The sequence below is a fragment of the Scomber scombrus genome, chromosome 2, assembly GCF_963691925.1.
Source record: "Scomber scombrus chromosome 2, fScoSco1.1, whole genome shotgun sequence".
NCBI classification, from domain to species: Eukaryota; Metazoa; Chordata; class Actinopteri; order Scombriformes; family Scombridae; genus Scomber; species Scomber scombrus.
In genome coordinates this window covers 14,012,426-14,029,150 of record NC_084971.1, presented here as the reverse complement: position 1 = coordinate 14,029,150, position 16,725 = coordinate 14,012,426, and the positions used below count along the sequence as shown (strand labels likewise).

Here is a 16,725-nt window from a genome sequence, read left to right as displayed (position 1 = left end):
ACATAGAAGAATAAAAGAGAACAAAAGTAAGTTAATAATACATAATGAAATAAACAAAGTAATAATGAAATTACCTTTATAATTTAAAATAATTATACAAAGGAAATATGGTCTGTGCTGTGGACAAATAAATTAAGTGTATGAAATGTATGTGACGTGATCAAAAATTAAATATAACATGCATAAATAAATCATGTAACAGTGGAGGTTGAATGCACAATGTTAAATGCATTCAAATGGCAGTAGAAAACTGAACATAACAAGAACACAGCTTTATTATAATATTAAATATTCCCGATATTTTAAATAATCCGAAATATTACAATGAACATTTTTTCTAATTAGATTTTTCAAGATCAAGAATGACCTTTGAACCTCAAGAGAAATATTGATTCACAAGTATCAGTATCAGTATCAGTGACAGTTAACATGGACCACAACAAAAATTTCAAATATCAAATAGACATACTGTATATTTTAATATAAAAGTGAGACAATTAAACACAACAAACATTAATAGCATTCTTCCTCACATGTGAATACCACTTCACAACCCAATCACACGCAGTCGGGACATAAATGATCCACCTCTTTGCCTGGGGTATACCTACATGAGCCTGTAGGATGAGGGATAGTCCTGAAGTCACACTCAATAAGCACTGGTGGGTACTTTGGTATGTTACACTGCTGTGCACATCTCCTTCCCCATTCTGATCTCTCATAACAATGGTCTCCTTGCCCTTACAAACAAAACGTCCAATCATCAGCCAAATATACCTGACTGGATAAAACATCTACTTTTCCTGGTCAAAACTATTCAAATGTTCAGGGAAATATTTCTCACAATGCATCAAATTGTAGAAGTGCAATGGTTTTGTTACTAGAAGGGATGCACACTTGAGGCAGCACACTGACATTCAAACTGTCCTTTTAGTCGTCCAAACAAAGTCATTTTAGAAATTGTCCGCAGCAGAAATGTATCTGGAGACAAAGTTCTTGATCTCAGAGACGTGCATTGTCTCTTTGATCGTGGTGTCTCTGCTGCGGACCTGAACGAGGCCGCTCTCCAGTGTGTTCTCACCGATCACCACAGTGAAAAGCACTCCCATCTCATCATACCTACAATGCATCAACACAGAGAGACAATCAGTCGACAGCAAGAAACACACTTCTAATTTTCTCCTTATGATCAATTTTGCTTCAGAGCATTTTCAGTCAGTGAGGAAGCGCAGTATAAAAACACTGAACAGCACTTTACTTTGCATTCAGATGCTCCATTGACGTTGGCATAGTTTCGAGATACCCAGGCCATGCAGAGATTTTAGCCTCCCTAAACTCCTGCAGTAGGCCTTCACAGACCTACAAAGCAATCAATTACTCATTAATTCAAATTGATTGATTAACGGGAGCAAGTTCAATTCTATATTTTTGTGCTGATTCTATCATTCATAGTCACTTTAAAGTAGGGCTGGGCAATACAAATGAAATGAAATCACTTTTTAGATGCGTATTTACAAAGATCTAATCAAGAGTAAATCAATCAATCATTGGTGTGTACTGTCAGTGCAGGTTTCTCTTACCTGCCTCAATTCCACAGTGGCTCCTCTACCAATATCTAAAGCCACTTTGACTGGAGCCAAGACTGGATGCAACTTCAGAACCTGAAATCAACAGTGAACCAAAACGTACTGAACACAGTGAAAAAAAGACCACATCATAAATGAGGGTAATGGTCAAATAAGAAGCAAATGTTTTAGTGAGTCATTAAATCATAGCTAACACATTTTGTACATGTGAGCTCATGTTATCATCACCTTTCTCTGCTGCAGCTTCTGCTTGGTGTCGTCTCTCTTGAGCTGCTGGAATGAGTTGGACAGAAAGGCCATCAGACCCCGGTCCATGTTGCCGGTTACTGACACAACGTTAGGAACTGACTTGCGCCCATCTCGACACTGAAACACATTTAAAAAGACAAATAATGTGATTTGACTGAAATAAAGCAACAGCAGTGGCTCACGGCTGATTGTGTTTCTCATCGGACTGTTTTAACATGATACAATCGTGCACAACAGCAAAGTCCTGAATATATCAAAACTAAATGGGATGAAGCTGTAATAAATGTTATTAATTACACCTGTACTTTTCCTGTAATGGCATGTCAGAATATCTGCTGTAATAAAAATCTATTAGACAAAGCACAGAACAAGGTACAGTATTGGCTTACTCAGATGAGAATATTAAGTTTAAAATAGTAATCTCATATAATTTTCATTGAATTTTAGATGGGCTTTATATTATTATGTGTTACGTAGGCCAAATAAGCCTTTTTCACAGCAGGAAAAGCACAACTGTTACTAAAAGACAAAAATCTGCCTGTCCATTACAAGATAATGAAAATGTGTCTTTGACATGGCTCAATTTGGTGAAAACTAAATCATACATAGTTTAAAACATTTTCTCTTGTCCGTGGAACCCGGACAAAATTTACTTTTTTACTTTTAAAAATAGTATGTATAGTTTAGATATCACCTAATGAACCCACAGTAAAGTCAATTTTACGTTTGCTGTATCTTCTTACCAGCTGTTTAATTACAATTTACAGTCATTTCAGTTATTTAGAGTAATCCCCACTATACTGTGAAGCGTAATTAAAACATTAATGTTGCAAATTTAAAAAAAGCTTTTATACTCTCAGTGTTACTACAATGGCAGCTTGATATGAATATTACAACTGCATGCAGACAGAAAACACACATTAAGACACTGTATGAGAAAAGCAGACTGACCTGCAGTTTTGAGCGGACTCCTTTGTACGTCTGCAGCAGCTCGGTGTCTCCTCTGCTCCACAGCGTCTCCAGGGGCTCCTGACCCCACGGGAAGTTGTAGATGATCCTCACACCACGAGACGCTGCCGTTTCAAGTTCCTCCACTGGAACATCACTGCTGTTGAAGTCTGATGGAGACAGGGCAAACTGGACGAGGACGGATTGAAGAATGAGCAACAGAAAACAAGGGTGAACATAATTTCACATAATTAATATCTTCATGAAGTATTTATCTTAACAACACATTCCTTGACTTTGCATCATTAAATCTCCTCCAAGAGTTGAACCTCAACTGTTTTCTTGGGTTTGGGAGGACTATCGGGTTGTACTGACATTAGAGAATATATTTATATGTGTAAATAATGTAATGATAATAATTAACAACAATGTGGAGTCAGACAATCCAATGTATGCATACTAATAACTACACAGTTACTAGCCTGAGGGGCTAAAGCCAGGATTAAACTATATTCTGTCAACACACAGGTGTAGTCAGGCGGTTAAGACATGAGCAGCATTTTCCTCCACTTGCTTACATACTTGAACAATGATGAGATACTTTCCTTGAAAACTTCTAATTTTGCACAACATTAACAAAACTAAACATGCCAATACAAAGAGGCAGACAAAGTGTGCTAATGTCATACGAGAAGCCACAACAACAACTCATACACTGTAATCCTAGTAAGAATCATCATAAGTTAGGGATGAAACATTTTCTGTGAAATGCTACACTATTTTTTACATGCACTTTACAAAATCACATGATATACGTTTCCTTTGAAGAAAAACAAAAAATGAAAACTGCAGTACTAGTAGCACTGTGGAAACTATAGAAGTCAATATTTTGATATTTTTGTTTAATACTGCTTGAGGAGAGGATGGTGTTAGTCTAGAGACAGTCAATGATAATCTTCAGTTAATGATAATCTGTGAAGTATCTGTAAAGAGAGCAGAAATGTGTACCAGCATGATTCTCTGATTTTTAGGAGCTTTTATCCAGCTCTCTCTCTATGGGAGAAATCAACTGTCATGGCAACAAAAGTCGTTCTTTGTATCACTCATTAGCAGTACTCGTTTTAAGTTCAAATCAATTTGACTCGCTAGTTCACTCAAAAAAGTACCTACACTAGTGTACAAAGAAGTCTTTTCTGTATTGTATGACTTCAAAAGATTTTTTTGAGGGTTTTTGGGGGTGACCATTCCCTCAAGTACTCACTTTCCTCCACCATTTGAGCCTCAGTCGTGTCCAGTGATCCAGCCACTGTGAGGAGGTCCGGGGAGAGCAGAACCAAACCAGAGACGTCTGCGTGACCTCAGCCGGGCTGACAGAAACAAAAGACATTATGATTACAGCAGCACTATATAAGAATGATTTTAGCTGTAAACTGACATTTCTGTCATGAAATATATAAATGTTATTTTTCTGTCACCATCTGTGTAATAGTGCTCAACAAAACCAGGGTCAGTGTGACCTCTAGTGGTTAAATAATGAACAGTGTGCAACAACATGATTATAACCTATTACTGTCATTATCATCATTAAACACTGTTCTGATCACTGGTAGCTTGTTTGTCAAGCTTTACAAAAGTATAGAAACCTTCATATTCTGCCATAAATGATCAGTTAACAATTTACTAAACATATGGAAGTTTGACCAATACATTAAATGAATCCCAATTACTTTTGATGATTAGACCTCTAATTAGGTGGAAGCTGGGTTTATTTAATACCAACAGTAAATAGGACAGAGAAAGACGAGTCAATCAAGCAGCTCGTATACACCCTCAGAGTCCAAAGAGGTCTAAAAAATATGAGTAAAAAAAAAACACCTGTGTAGATTGACTATGGCTGTGTAGGTGCTCAACTCATCAGGCATTATGAAGTAATAAGGAGCTAATTTGAAGAAAGTTAATTTATCTCCACTACAAGAAAAAATCCCATCTGGACAATGTGTAGTTTGAATCACTGTTTTTCCTCAAGTACGCGTCTACACACACAGATGACAAAGTAAATGAAGCCTCACCAACCGGAGCCATCTGAAGGCTGGAAACACAGACCAGTCTCAGCGAGGCCAAAGGGCAGCTTCCTGTTCACCAGCTCCAACGAGGGGACGAACTGCTCCAAAGCACCTTTAAACAAACCAATCGAGACGATGTTAGGTCACTCAAACTGCGACAAAATGTGCGAATAAAAAACTGAACTGCTGTAATTTTTTGCTTATACTGCCTTTAAATGATGAACAAATAATACATTACATGAAATTGCAAAATAAAATGAAATGAAAAAAGCTTTATGAATTGTAATGTTTCCAATAAAATTTACAGATGTGTACTTTCATATTTCATTATAAAGTTAATTTGTCTCCTACTTTAAGACGTATGGGTTTTATGGTTTCTTTCATTTAAAAGCAGCTCTTTCATTTAAAGAATTACTAATTGGCACGTTTAATTATCTTTTTTATAATATATTTAGGACATCTGTAGCATTGAACCTAGCTTCATTAGGATGCAATGCACTTGGACTACTTTAAACAGAATACCTACCAAGGTGACTTCCACAAATGTCGCAACCAACAGTCTACAAACAGAGATATTCAGTTTACTGTCATACTAACCTTAAGAAACCTAAAAATACCCACATTGAATAAGTTGCCCCAGTGTGAACCTTTGGCACCCTATTACACCATTTATATGAAATGAGTGTTTGATATTTCTACTTTTTATTGTCAAAAATGACCATTAGGTTCTTTTATTATATTTGTGTAAAAAAAGACAAAAATGACAAAAGATTAATAGATTATTAAAATAGTCGGTGATTTATTTTCTGTTGATAATCGATGAACCAAGGAATCATTGCCGCTCTAGGTTTGGTTGTTATACAGACCATTCAAATTAGAGTCCGAATGATATATCTATCAGTTGATATTATTGACAAATATTGGCTTATCACAGATATATTGGTATTGGCATATATGTTTTTTTAAGTTATACAAGCAGAATTGTATGTATATTTGATCCTCTTTCTTAATTCAGGTGTAATAGTTATATACCCATGTTTCTGTGTTATTTATGTATATTTATATATTTTATTTATATATAAATCCCAGTGAAGTTTACTGCTTTACTGTCTTTCATAAAAAAAAGTTTATTGTTATCTGTAAAATACCATGCCTGCATTACATCTTTGTCAACTGTTTGATAATGACACCAGAGGGATCGTTGCAAAAAATGTGTGTTTATTTCTATATTCTGTATGAATATTTGCTGATATATCGATATCGGAATGTTTTTACTCCCAAACATCATCATTGGCCCCTTAAACATGCTCAAACTACATGAGAAACCATTTTACAGTAAAACACGAAGTCTTTCTGGAGTTTGTTATGCAGCAGCTCTACCTTGAAGAAAGTTTGTCCTCACAGATGGGGACCTCTGGAGGAGCATGTGGACCCTCTGGAGGAGCTGCTCCTTGCTCAGCTCTTTGTGGTCCAGGGTTTGTTTAAAGTTTTCAGAGTCAGTGATCTTCACTTGCCCACATCCATCCTGCGCTCTGTCCTCGCTGCAGCTCAGAGAGCTGATCCCAAACACCTGAGCTCCAGACCTGCTCACAGAGTGCCACCACTGATCCAGCATGTTTCTCCGGAGCTCCGTGCCCAGAGGTCCGTAGCTGCAGCTCATCCCGCGCTGACACAGCTGCATGTTAGTCCGACCCGGTGAGATGTAGTGTCTGTCCACAAAGAGCTGCAGCAGATCCAGACCCTCTGATGCGCTGCATAGTCCTCTGGTGTGCAGCAAAGCCAGGGTTACACTGCAGGGCCTCATGTTAAAAACAGATGCATGCTTTGATAGGACATCTCTGACACAGTGCGTTAACATGATGAGAAGCTGGAGACAAATGACAGGCTGCTGCAAATGTCAAAGATTGTGTATTGAAGAGATTAATCCGCATTAGTAAAAAAAACAACAACAAAAAACACTGAAGGCTATTGTCAGAAAGTTTGAAATTCACAGGGGTTACATGTGACTTTTTTTCATGCATCCATGGACATACACGGCGACGGCGGAAATGATTTCTTGCTCTGTGGTGTTTAGTAGAAGTTGACAAAACAGATTAAAGCCGCATTACCACCACCTGCTGGCCTGGAGCAGTAGATTGGCAGTCAATTTAAATCAATAAATGCACAAAAAAGTTAAATGGTCTCTACTAAACCAGTTTCTTTAAAATATTTAATCAAGCGACTGTATCTGGCAAGATGCGTCTCCATGGAGATTTTTTCATGTGGTGTGATCTGCTTTGTTTCTTTCCTCACAGTCAGGTTAGATTTTTTACTCCAGCAGCAGATTCAGGTCGATTAATGTATGGCCCAGCTGAGGGTTTACATTTTGACTTCATATATCTTCACATCCGGGTAACAAAATGTTGTCACGTGTTGCATTCAGGGTCTTAAATGAAAATTGGGCTAAAACAAATTTAGGCACTGCTTGAAATTCACTAAAAATTTGAGGCCAGTTTCTAATATGCATCAGAAAAAGCAGCAACTTGAATCAGAATTAGGATCTTTAATTGTTTCACTTTTTTTTGCCCTGAACAGAAGCAACATTTTACCAAACAGTCCCATTCAGGCGCTCTGCTGGGACATCCACTGATTACAAACATCCAAGATTCCCCACAAAAATTCAATGTTTTAATTTCTGTGTAGTGCTGTTTCTTAGATGTGAGCTCTATATTAGTACGCCAATGTAAAATGTTAATGCCGTAAATGTGTTCAGGCGTACGGCTTACAAATGAGGCACTCCTGTTGCTGTACACAGGTTCCGATTTTTCCAACTCAAACTTCCCACACAGACAAACAACACATGGTTTGCATTTTCTTATTTTTATTTAAAAGGGTCACACGCTCCCTTTTTATATGATCTTCATAACATCACTTTAAACATACCACAAACCGAAAACACTGCATTACCTAGTAAAAATAAATTACTGAGGAATGTAACAAAAAACAGTCAAGGAAAAGTGCAGCAATCATAGTTGCACTGTAGGAGACGTGTCTATGACTCAATTTAATGCTCTGGGTTTACTGAATAATTCGAAACCCTGCTGTAAGCAAAACAAAGTAGAACAGTTCAAAAGGAGAATAATAATAATAATTAATAATAATAATAGTCGTCATCATATTGTAAGATTTCCATACTAAACAAAAATCATGTTGGTTCCATATATTTTGCGTATATCGAATTTACTGAGGGAAGGGTGGTGGCATGGGGTAGGGCACCATTGGTGGCGGGGGTGGTGGCTGTTGGCCCTGTGGTGGTGGTGGCTGAGAAGTGAAAGAGAACGGCGGGTGGTTCATGCCATTCTGAGCAGCCCTCTGCATGGCCCCGAACTGAGGGGGGCCCTGGAAGCTTTGGTTACCAAAGGCACCCACCTGGTTTGCTGGAGCACCAAAATTACCCTGTCCGTTGCTGTTGCTATAATTGTTGCCATAGCTACCGCTAGAGTTACCACTGTTGCCTCCATAGCTGCCACCATTTTGGGCCTTGTTGCCACCAAAGGCACTCTTTGGCCCATTGCCAAACCCTCTATCACTGTCCCTGTCCCTGTAGCTACTAGCGCCAAAATTATTGCTCCTCCCACCTCCAGAATACCTATCCCGACGGTCGTCCTTGTAGCCACCTCTTCCCCCCCTTCCACGACCTGGGTAATTTGAAGACAGGAGAAGGAAAAAAGGAGAAAAGTAGGACTGTTACTAAGAGACACTGAAACAATAAATAAAGCAATTTTCAGACATGAAATACATGAAGTTTGCTGGCTTTATGTATGTCCACTACATAAATGTTTATTATGGCTTAATTCAGACTGGACAGGTTATGAAAGAACTTCAGGCTCCCCAACAACTTTAAATTGGCCCATTAAACAATTTTCCATGTGCATAAGAGAGGTGCATGTTGAAAGGGGCTTTAGCGAAAACGACAACTCCAAGATTAAAAGGAGAAATGTGTTCAACATAAGAAACATATAATATGTTCACAAAGTAAAGCCTACGACAGCAATCTCATATCTACATTTATTAATGAAAACCAGTGTCAGACTTTACCTCCTCTGTCCTCTGCCATCTGGATCAGCTTTGGGTTAATGGCCTGGTTGGCCTCACGGAGCACAGAGATCAAGTCACTGGCTTGTTTCATGTTGTTGGGGGTGAAGAAGGTGTAGGCTGTGCCCGTTTTTTGACTGCGGGCTGTACGGCCAATGCGGTGGATATAATCCTCGGAGGAGTTAGGGTAGTCATAATTGATGACAAATTTCACATCCTCCACATCTGTGAAAGTGTTGCAGTGTGGCAAAACAAAACATGGAGGCCACACAGGATTTTGCACACCACAACAGCCAGATCAAAGGGAAAAGTTAGCAACTGTGAAGCCTGGGGGAAGAAAATGGTCAGGCTGCGGAGGAAATAATGTTAAAGCAACATAAATATTGTGTACACATCTACTCCATGGGAATACTACTGTGGGAAGAGAGAAACGATGCACACTCCAATTGCTTACCATAATCAATAGATCCAAAAGACACTCACTCTCCCTTTTGTTAACAAGGGAGAAAAAAATGGATTTGAGTCTTACCATAAAGGAGTATGCATTCACTAGTCCTTTCCCAATGCAGCGAAATCCCCCACAAATTGTCAAGTGACATCCAGGAGCTTCTACGCAGTTGGGCCACGATATGCACTGGGGCCTCCTCATGTGCCAATATGGGACCATTCTGTGGTTCATTTTTGCAGGTCAGTTTTTCCCAGTACACTCTCAAGAGAAGCTTGATATTAAAAGGCCGCACTGCACGTCTTGCCAAGACAAAATAGACCAGGTACTAATTTGACAGGGGCCCCTTCAAAAAAAGATGAAAAAGGCCCAAGCATTGAACCCTGTGGGAGCCCCCCTCAGCAAGCACAGAACAATTCCCCCCACCCCCTTCATCAGTCTCATCAAGGCAAGATCTTCCAAGAAGCCAGTGTTCACTTGAGAAAATGTCTCTCGTTGGCAGGTCTCGACATGACTATAAAACGCAGGCGAGGGAGGAACTTTGTTTTGAGCTGTCTCACTCTCTCTTTCTCCTCTCACTAGATGTTCCCACTACCCACTAAACACATGTGCCAGGTCTCATCAAATTTTCAAGAGACAAATACAAGATTTCAAACTGCTCTCTCCATTTCAAGATCCAGCACTTTGACGGGAAAAGAAAACAACCGAAAGCTTAGACAGGCTCACAAGCACCCATGCTATGTGATATAAGCTCTGAAAGGTAACAATTGTTCCAAATCTCAAACAAGTGACTTGCAATACAGCGCTCTCTAACAATAGCATGCAAGGCAAAAGTCACAGCATCAAGCTTATCTTTTCTTTTCTTTTATGTTTGAGTTGGAAACAGCTGGATGGCATTTGTCAGGTGAAATCCATGGACAGAGAACAGATGTGTGTGTATTTCAACATGTCAGAGACAAAGGCTTAGCCACACAGCCTTTTGAAGATCACTGGCACACAAGAGCTTTCACCTCTCTAGGCCCACTGGGTGGCAAGCCAGTTGAGCACTTCCAATATGTCATCCATCTCCCTCTCGAGGCCTGGGACTGTCATGCCTAGCGCCTGCCACAAAGACTCCACCTTAAGGTGAGAAAAACTCAGAAAAATGCATAGAAAGTTAAAGAAAGCAAAACCACTTTCTTTAAAATAAGTGTAACACTGATAAAAGAGTGGTGAAACCCAATGGCATACTGACCCAAGCCACGGGAGGCCACATCTGTAGCGATGAGGATTGGAGCTTTGCCATATCTGAACTCTGAAGGGAGAGGAACAATATTTAATTGAATTACCTAGCAGTTTGGGACTATCATTCTTTAAAAGAAATCCTAATTTTAAGTCCACAACTTGCAATGTGACATTCTCACCATTAAGGACCCAGTCTCTCTCCTGCTGGCTCTTATCTCCATGAATTCCCATCGCTGGCCACCTGTGACAAACATTTTAAGCATTGAACACTAACAGTCCAGCTTCAACTTAATTCACTGCACTTATGTGCAATGAAACAACAAATTTGAGCAATGGGAAAGAGTTGCTTCCATTTGGCATATCCTTAATTTGAACTTCAAATTTAAATAAAGACAAGAACTCCTTTGTGTCCTTACCCATCTCTTCTCATCCTCCTGGTGAGCTCATCGCAGCGCCTTTTGGTCTCTACAAAAATAATGGTCTTGTTCTCCTTTTCGCTCATTATCTCCTCCAGTAAACGAATGAGTCTGACAGAGGACAGAAAAAAAGTTAAGAAAAGTTAAAGAGTTAAAAAGTGAAACTTTGCTGACAAAAAAACTGCAGTCTGTCACTGCAACAGCCATTGTGATTAAAGTAACCTACTGATACTGGTATAAATTGAACTGTGCAAGTTGAATTGAAATACTAGTTGAAGCAGACTTAAATACAGTAATGTACTTATGTAAGATTTAAGAAGCCAGTGACTACTTTCCTTTAAAATCTTGCTTAAATTGGTGAAGATAGCTGGAACCTTTGTGACCAGCACTAATATAAAGTCCTTATGCTGAGAACAAAGTGGCAATTTTCTACTTACTTGTCCTCCTTTTCCATGTCATTGCAAACATCGACTATTTGCAGGATGTTGTGATTGGCACTGAGCTGCAGTGCACCAATGTTGATCTGTACGTAGTCCTTCAGGAAGTCCTCAGCCAACTGGCGTACTTCCTTGGGCCAGGTGGCGCTCCACATCAAGGTCTGACGGTCGGGCTGGAAAAGACAAGGAAGAGCACTTTAAAGCTCTCTTCCTGCTTCAAACTACATTTAACACTCACATTTACCTTTTACAAATTTGAGGATCGTTTGGTTAACTTGCATTTTATTTCCACGAGTATTTACTCAATTCCCCTCTCTGAATTTATGCAACTGCTTAATTAAATCTGTTTAATTAAATAATTCATGAAAACAAAGCAGCTGGGTCGAGGTTGTGTGGTGTGACAGTTTGTAAATGATTCCTAGTAGAAGGAAATTCTATAACTTACCCGGATTTGTTCCACGATCTTGCGGATCTGTGGTTCGAATCCCATGTCCAACATGCGGTCAGCTTCATCCAGCACCAGGTAAGTGCAGCGGCGCAAATTTGTCTTGCCGCACTCCAGGAAATCAATTAAACGACCTGGTGTAGCGATGCAGATCTCAACACCTAAAACATAAAAACAAAAAAAATCACAATTATTACAAATAACCGAAAAACTCTGAGCTGCACTGGAGCCAATCAAACAAATGCTCATCAGCAGTGAAGTGTCAAATTATCTGAGTGTTGTTCACATAGGGTACCAAAAATAAGCATACCCCTCTCAAGATCCCTAATCTGAGGTCCTTTGGGTGCACCACCGTAGATGCAGGTGCTCTTCAGACGGGAGGCCCTGCCGTATTCAGCAGCCACTTGTTGCACCTGCTGGGCCAGCTCACGAGTGGGTGCCAACACCAAACACTACAGGAAGATACATATATTTTAAAAAAAATAAATAAATAATGTATCAATACATTGAAAAAGATACCTGCAGACAGGGATCACAAATGCCCCTTTCAGCTAGCTCAATATAGTAGGTTTTAGTCATGACATGGCAAATCAAGCCGTGATTGTAAGCAATTCAACTGCCGCCTCCAAAAGGGAGATAACCACACACACACCATAATCATAGTGCTGCTTGATGATTTTGTCTGCAAAGGTAAATTCATGCAGCAAAGTGAAACACCTCTACAAGACAAAACATGGACATTTAGTCATATATAGGGCTGTACAATACACCAATCAGTGATACATGCAGACAAGGCATCATCTATTAAGACCAACCGTGTACTTACAATAGGTCCATCTCCATGCTCCAAGAATGGTTGATGTTGGATGTGCACAATTGCAGGCAGAAGGTACTAAAAATGAAAAATGATAGACTGAGTTTCTAAATATACAAAACAGAATATCCATCCTCCAATTTAACAGCATCCGCCTGCTAAGTAGACGTTTACTCTCTCAACACTGGTGGAGTGTATTTCTTCTTTCAGCTATGGATTGTTACAAGTTGCAGTTTTTTCATGTTGCCTAAACACATTTAAGAGTAATAAAGCACATAGTCAGGATCGCCAGGATCGCCAGGATCGGCAGGATCACCATACCATGCCCCCCCCCCCCACTTAAATGATCTAACTGGCTTATTTTCTCACTTGGGTTGTTGCTCTACAACTGAGAAAACCGCTACATAAAGAAAGTCCAAAATATGCTACAGACCACTTTCTAAGAGCCCGATGTCTGTTTTTGGTGAAAGTGGTTTTACGTTTTCAAGGCCTTTGGAAAAAAGGGTGAGCACACATTTATTCTATTTGGGTGATGGGATTTTACAAAAGGATTTTAAAAATCATAATCGGGGGAACACTTACTGCAAGGGTTTTCCCAGACCCAGTTTGAGCGATGCCAACCATGTCTTTGCCACTGAGGGCAACTGGCCACCCCTGAGCCTGAATCGGAGTGGGTTCAGTCCAGTTCTGTTTGGCAATGACATCTATGACGTAGCCTGAAGAATAAAGATATACAAATTAAATTATTGAACGTTTTTGACAATGACAATATGCTGAAATCAAATTTCAGTAGATAGGCAGAAGACTACTCAAAATTATTTGGGTGGTGAAAGATGAATTTTGACTCACTTGGAAATGCAGCCTCGTGAAATTTTACAATTGGTTTGGGGCAATCTCGTCCTTTCACAGTAACTTCTTTGCTTCTTCGATACTGCTCGACCTCTTGCTGGAATTGGAAGAAGAAATAAAAAAAATGTCAATACAGACATAAACAGTAGTACACACACTAAATCCACATGAAATAGGGCTGTTAACGATTACTCTCAAATTTAACTGTATAATCAAAATGTTAAAGAAGAAGAAAAACAAAAACAGGGGTCTATGCTGCAGCACTGAATGCACAGCATGACAGACAGGAGTCACACAATGTCACTTTCACTGATTGAAAATGAAATGTGGGTCAAGCTGAAACAAACGAATGATTCAACAACAATTGTGAGATAATGATGGCAGAGAGTTCACAACCCAAGTCGGCTGCAGGGAGTAATTTGCACTCAGAGCAAACTAAAAATCCCTGTTTGGCAATACTGGATAAATAACATTAATTACAAATCATTAAATTGATCCTGCTCTGAGATTATTTACCTTGTAATGTGTAGGTATGTGTGTAAATCTGCTTAAAAAACATCTGCATGTTGAAATGAATATACCTATATAAGTGGTTATCTCTCTTGTTGTTGGGGTGTCCTCTTATGGTAATAATATGCAAAAATAGACATTTGTATGGTTCGAACCTTTGTCTTTTTTTGAAGGAATAATCAAAAGCCTTTTTTTTTGCCAATTTTAACAGCTGTGACATGAAACAGACAGAAAAGCCCTTTGTTGTGCGAGTTGTGAAACCGTTCTTACAACTGGTCTGCGGGTGGCATCTGGGTGCTCCTGGTAGAAGTTCTTTTGAAACTTCGGAAGCTCGTCAAGGTTCCAGTGCTTCTTCCGCAGCCTCTCGCCAGGGTTGCCAAACTTTCCTGGAGGAGGTCCGCCCCTGTTGCCTCCTCCACCACCACCGAAACGAGGAGGTCCTCCGCCATACCTTGTGTACAAAAAAAAAAAAGAAAGAGCGGGACACAAAACATGAAGCACTGCCAGAAACAGCATGTCTTTCCACCAGTTTTATGAAAGGTCGATGAACCAAGTCATGACTCACTGGCCTGTGAAAACAGCTGTGATTATAGACAAGCAACAAGTTAATGAAAATAACCCTGAAGGTGCAGAATGATGTCACCAGGCTCATTTCAGCTTGGCCTCTGATACCCTGGTGTGATTTAAAAGAAAATCTTTTGAGTGTCTTGCCTTCATAAAAGTGCAATACTAAACAGGAGCGTCTCTTTTAACGCCGTCTTACGATCTACATGTACGTTGTTCCTGTTTTCTAGTACCACATAAATAAATCAGCCACGCAGAAGCTAGGGTGGCTTTAGATTTGTAAACAGCTTGTAAAGACACCTGATTCATCATCTGTGACACACCTTTCCTAACAGAGAACGTTCATAGTGTAGAAACAAACGTCCCATCAACACATGCATTAAGACACTTTGCTTGGAACCTTCATGTGTCTGAAATCGTTTGTCTACCAAAGTTAAAAAATAAAAATAAAAATGGCATCTCCTCTTTTACCTTAGTGTTGAGCAATACATCAATTTCACGATATGAGACTAGATAATGTCTTAGATTTCGGATATTGTAATATTGTGATAGCCTTAGTGGTTGTTGTCTTTTCCTGGTTTTAAAGGTTGCATTACAGTAAAGTGAGGTAATTTTCAAGCTGTTTGATAATTTGTCCTTACCCACATAGTCATTATATCCACATTGCTTACCTATTGTGTAGATATTTTGTGAAAGCAATAATAGTCATGCCTTCAATATTGTTATAATATTGATAGGAGGTATTTGGTTCAAAATATCGGGATATTTGATTTTGTCAATATCGCCGAGCCCTTCTTCACCCTAATTAAAATCCATGAGTATGTAAATACATTTTTAAATATATTTAATTTTTTCCTGCTGGACACGGGATGCCTCCTACTTTAAGTCTATTCTCAGTGATTGTGCAGAAACTTTGAGTAGATGAATATGAAAAACTTCAGCTGTCAAACTCTGCACATTACTCTGCACAGTGAAGCTCAAACATCCAGCAGAAGGGAACTGTTTTATGTGAGCCAAACTCAACACTGACAGCGCCAGTTTCAAAATCCTAGCTTTTGAATATTATCGGTGCTTTAAATATATAATAAAGTTACTGATTGAAGTTAATGTTAGACGACCTGCTTCACACCGGGAGCACTTGTGTTGTTTTGTTTGGCCTCGGATAAGTGACACCGTAGCTAGACAACACCACTAATCAAAAACCAAATCGTTAAATTAATATTGGGCTCGTGCAACACAAATCTTCATCTTAAATGTGAATCTTGAAGAAAATACACCGCTGCGTCACACGTCCAGATACCAAGCAGGGAAACTGCTCTGCCGCTAGCTGCCATTTTAATGTTACCTCCTGTTATCAGCAAGGAAACAGATATTATTACAGGGAGCGTGTGGTCACATTAAACTGTTCACTGTCAACGCTTTAATACACGCATGTAGCCACCTAACACACTGTTGCGACAAAAAGTACCAAACAGCAGCCCAGTTTTGTTGACATGTCAGTGACAGTTTTAGGTTAGCCGTTATGCTAAACTGCTCATCTTGACGAGCGTTAAAGAAACCCACTGACACCTGACTTACCCTCTATCTCTGCCTCGATCTCGGTCTGAAAAGCCCGGCATTGTGTAGCAGACTACTGAGGGGATGACAGGCTTGTGATAATCCTTTTAGCCGGTATACAAAAACAAGCGATTAATCTAACAGGCTAGAAAAACGACACGGAGAAAATAAAAGAAAATGCCGGCAGACAAAAGTCTGTCTGGAGGGACGGATGTGAGGTCAGACGAGGCGGAAAACATCGTATCAATGCGCGTCACGGCGGGGCACCGTCTGTGGGACTACTTTATGTCCACATACCGAGAGAACGATTACTCCAAGCTGTTTAAACACATAAAAATGTCATGACACAGACCTATCTTCTCAATACATTTTGACTAGAGTTAAACAGAGAAACACAATATGTTTTGATTAAATGTTTTTTATTGAAACCACCAGAAACAGGACTTTTTTTTATTTATTTACAATTTCTTAAAAAGAAGAACGCAAAGGATGAAGAGAGAACACACAATAAATGATAAACACAAAATGTTGCTGCTGTATGTGA

The 16,725-nt window shown here is 39.4% G+C and overlaps 2 protein-coding genes across 2 annotated transcripts; both read right to left on the bottom strand.

The window, feature by feature from the left end:
* Positions 1-26: 26 nt before the first annotated feature.
* On the bottom strand, positions 27-6,811 carry polg2 (polymerase (DNA directed), gamma 2, accessory subunit). The gene is made up of 8 exons (XM_062428107.1): positions 6,227-6,811; positions 4,853-4,958; positions 4,045-4,150; positions 2,787-2,972; positions 1,815-1,952; positions 1,581-1,661; positions 1,259-1,359; positions 27-1,119 (listed from the first exon to the last, which is right to left on the bottom strand). The coding sequence occupies exons 1-8, from the start codon at positions 6,702-6,704 to the stop codon at positions 954-956; spliced, it is 1,362 nt and encodes a 453-aa protein (XP_062284091.1). The 5' UTR covers positions 6,705-6,811; the 3' UTR covers positions 27-953.
* Positions 6,812-7,689: 878 nt separating this feature from the next.
* Positions 7,690-16,375, bottom strand: LOC133988969 (probable ATP-dependent RNA helicase DDX5). Its single transcript, XM_062428106.1, has 13 exons — positions 16,203-16,375; positions 14,331-14,511; positions 13,551-13,647; positions 13,284-13,417; positions 12,714-12,779; positions 12,198-12,339; positions 11,888-12,048; positions 11,443-11,615; positions 11,006-11,116; positions 10,769-10,830; positions 10,600-10,659; positions 8,924-9,145; positions 7,690-8,523 (listed from the first exon to the last, which is right to left on the bottom strand). Exons 1-13 carry the CDS (start codon positions 16,241-16,243, stop codon positions 8,066-8,068), a joined length of 1,908 nt encoding a protein of 635 aa, XP_062284090.1. The 5' UTR covers positions 16,244-16,375; the 3' UTR covers positions 7,690-8,065.
* Positions 16,376-16,725: the final 350 nt, after the last annotated feature.

Excerpts from the sequence above, each read along its gene's own strand:
- LOC133988969 (XM_062428106.1), bottom strand. The coding sequence starts at position 16,243 with ATGCCGGGCTTTTCAGACCGAGATCGAGGCAGAGATAGAGG. Across the intron at positions 10,831-11,005 it reads AGGAGGATGAGAAGAGATGG|GTGGCCAGCGATGGGAATTC; the intron begins GTAAGGACACAA and ends TGTTTGTCACAG. Across the intron at positions 9,146-10,599 it reads TGTGGCCTCCCGTGGCTTGG|ATGTGGAGGATGTGAAATTT; the intron begins GTCAGTATGCCA and ends ACACTTTCACAG.
- polg2 (XM_062428107.1), bottom strand. The coding sequence starts at position 6,704 with ATGTTAACGCACTGTGTCAGAGATGTCCTATCAAAGCATGCATCTGTT. Across the intron at positions 2,973-4,044 it reads GGCTCAAATGGTGGAGGAAA|TTTGCCCTGTCTCCATCAGA; the intron begins GTGAGTACTTGA and ends GTCCTCGTCCAG. Across the intron at positions 1,953-2,786 it reads GAGTCCGCTCAAAACTGCAG|TGTCGAGATGGGCGCAAGTC; the intron begins GTCAGTCTGCTT and ends AATGTGTTTCAG.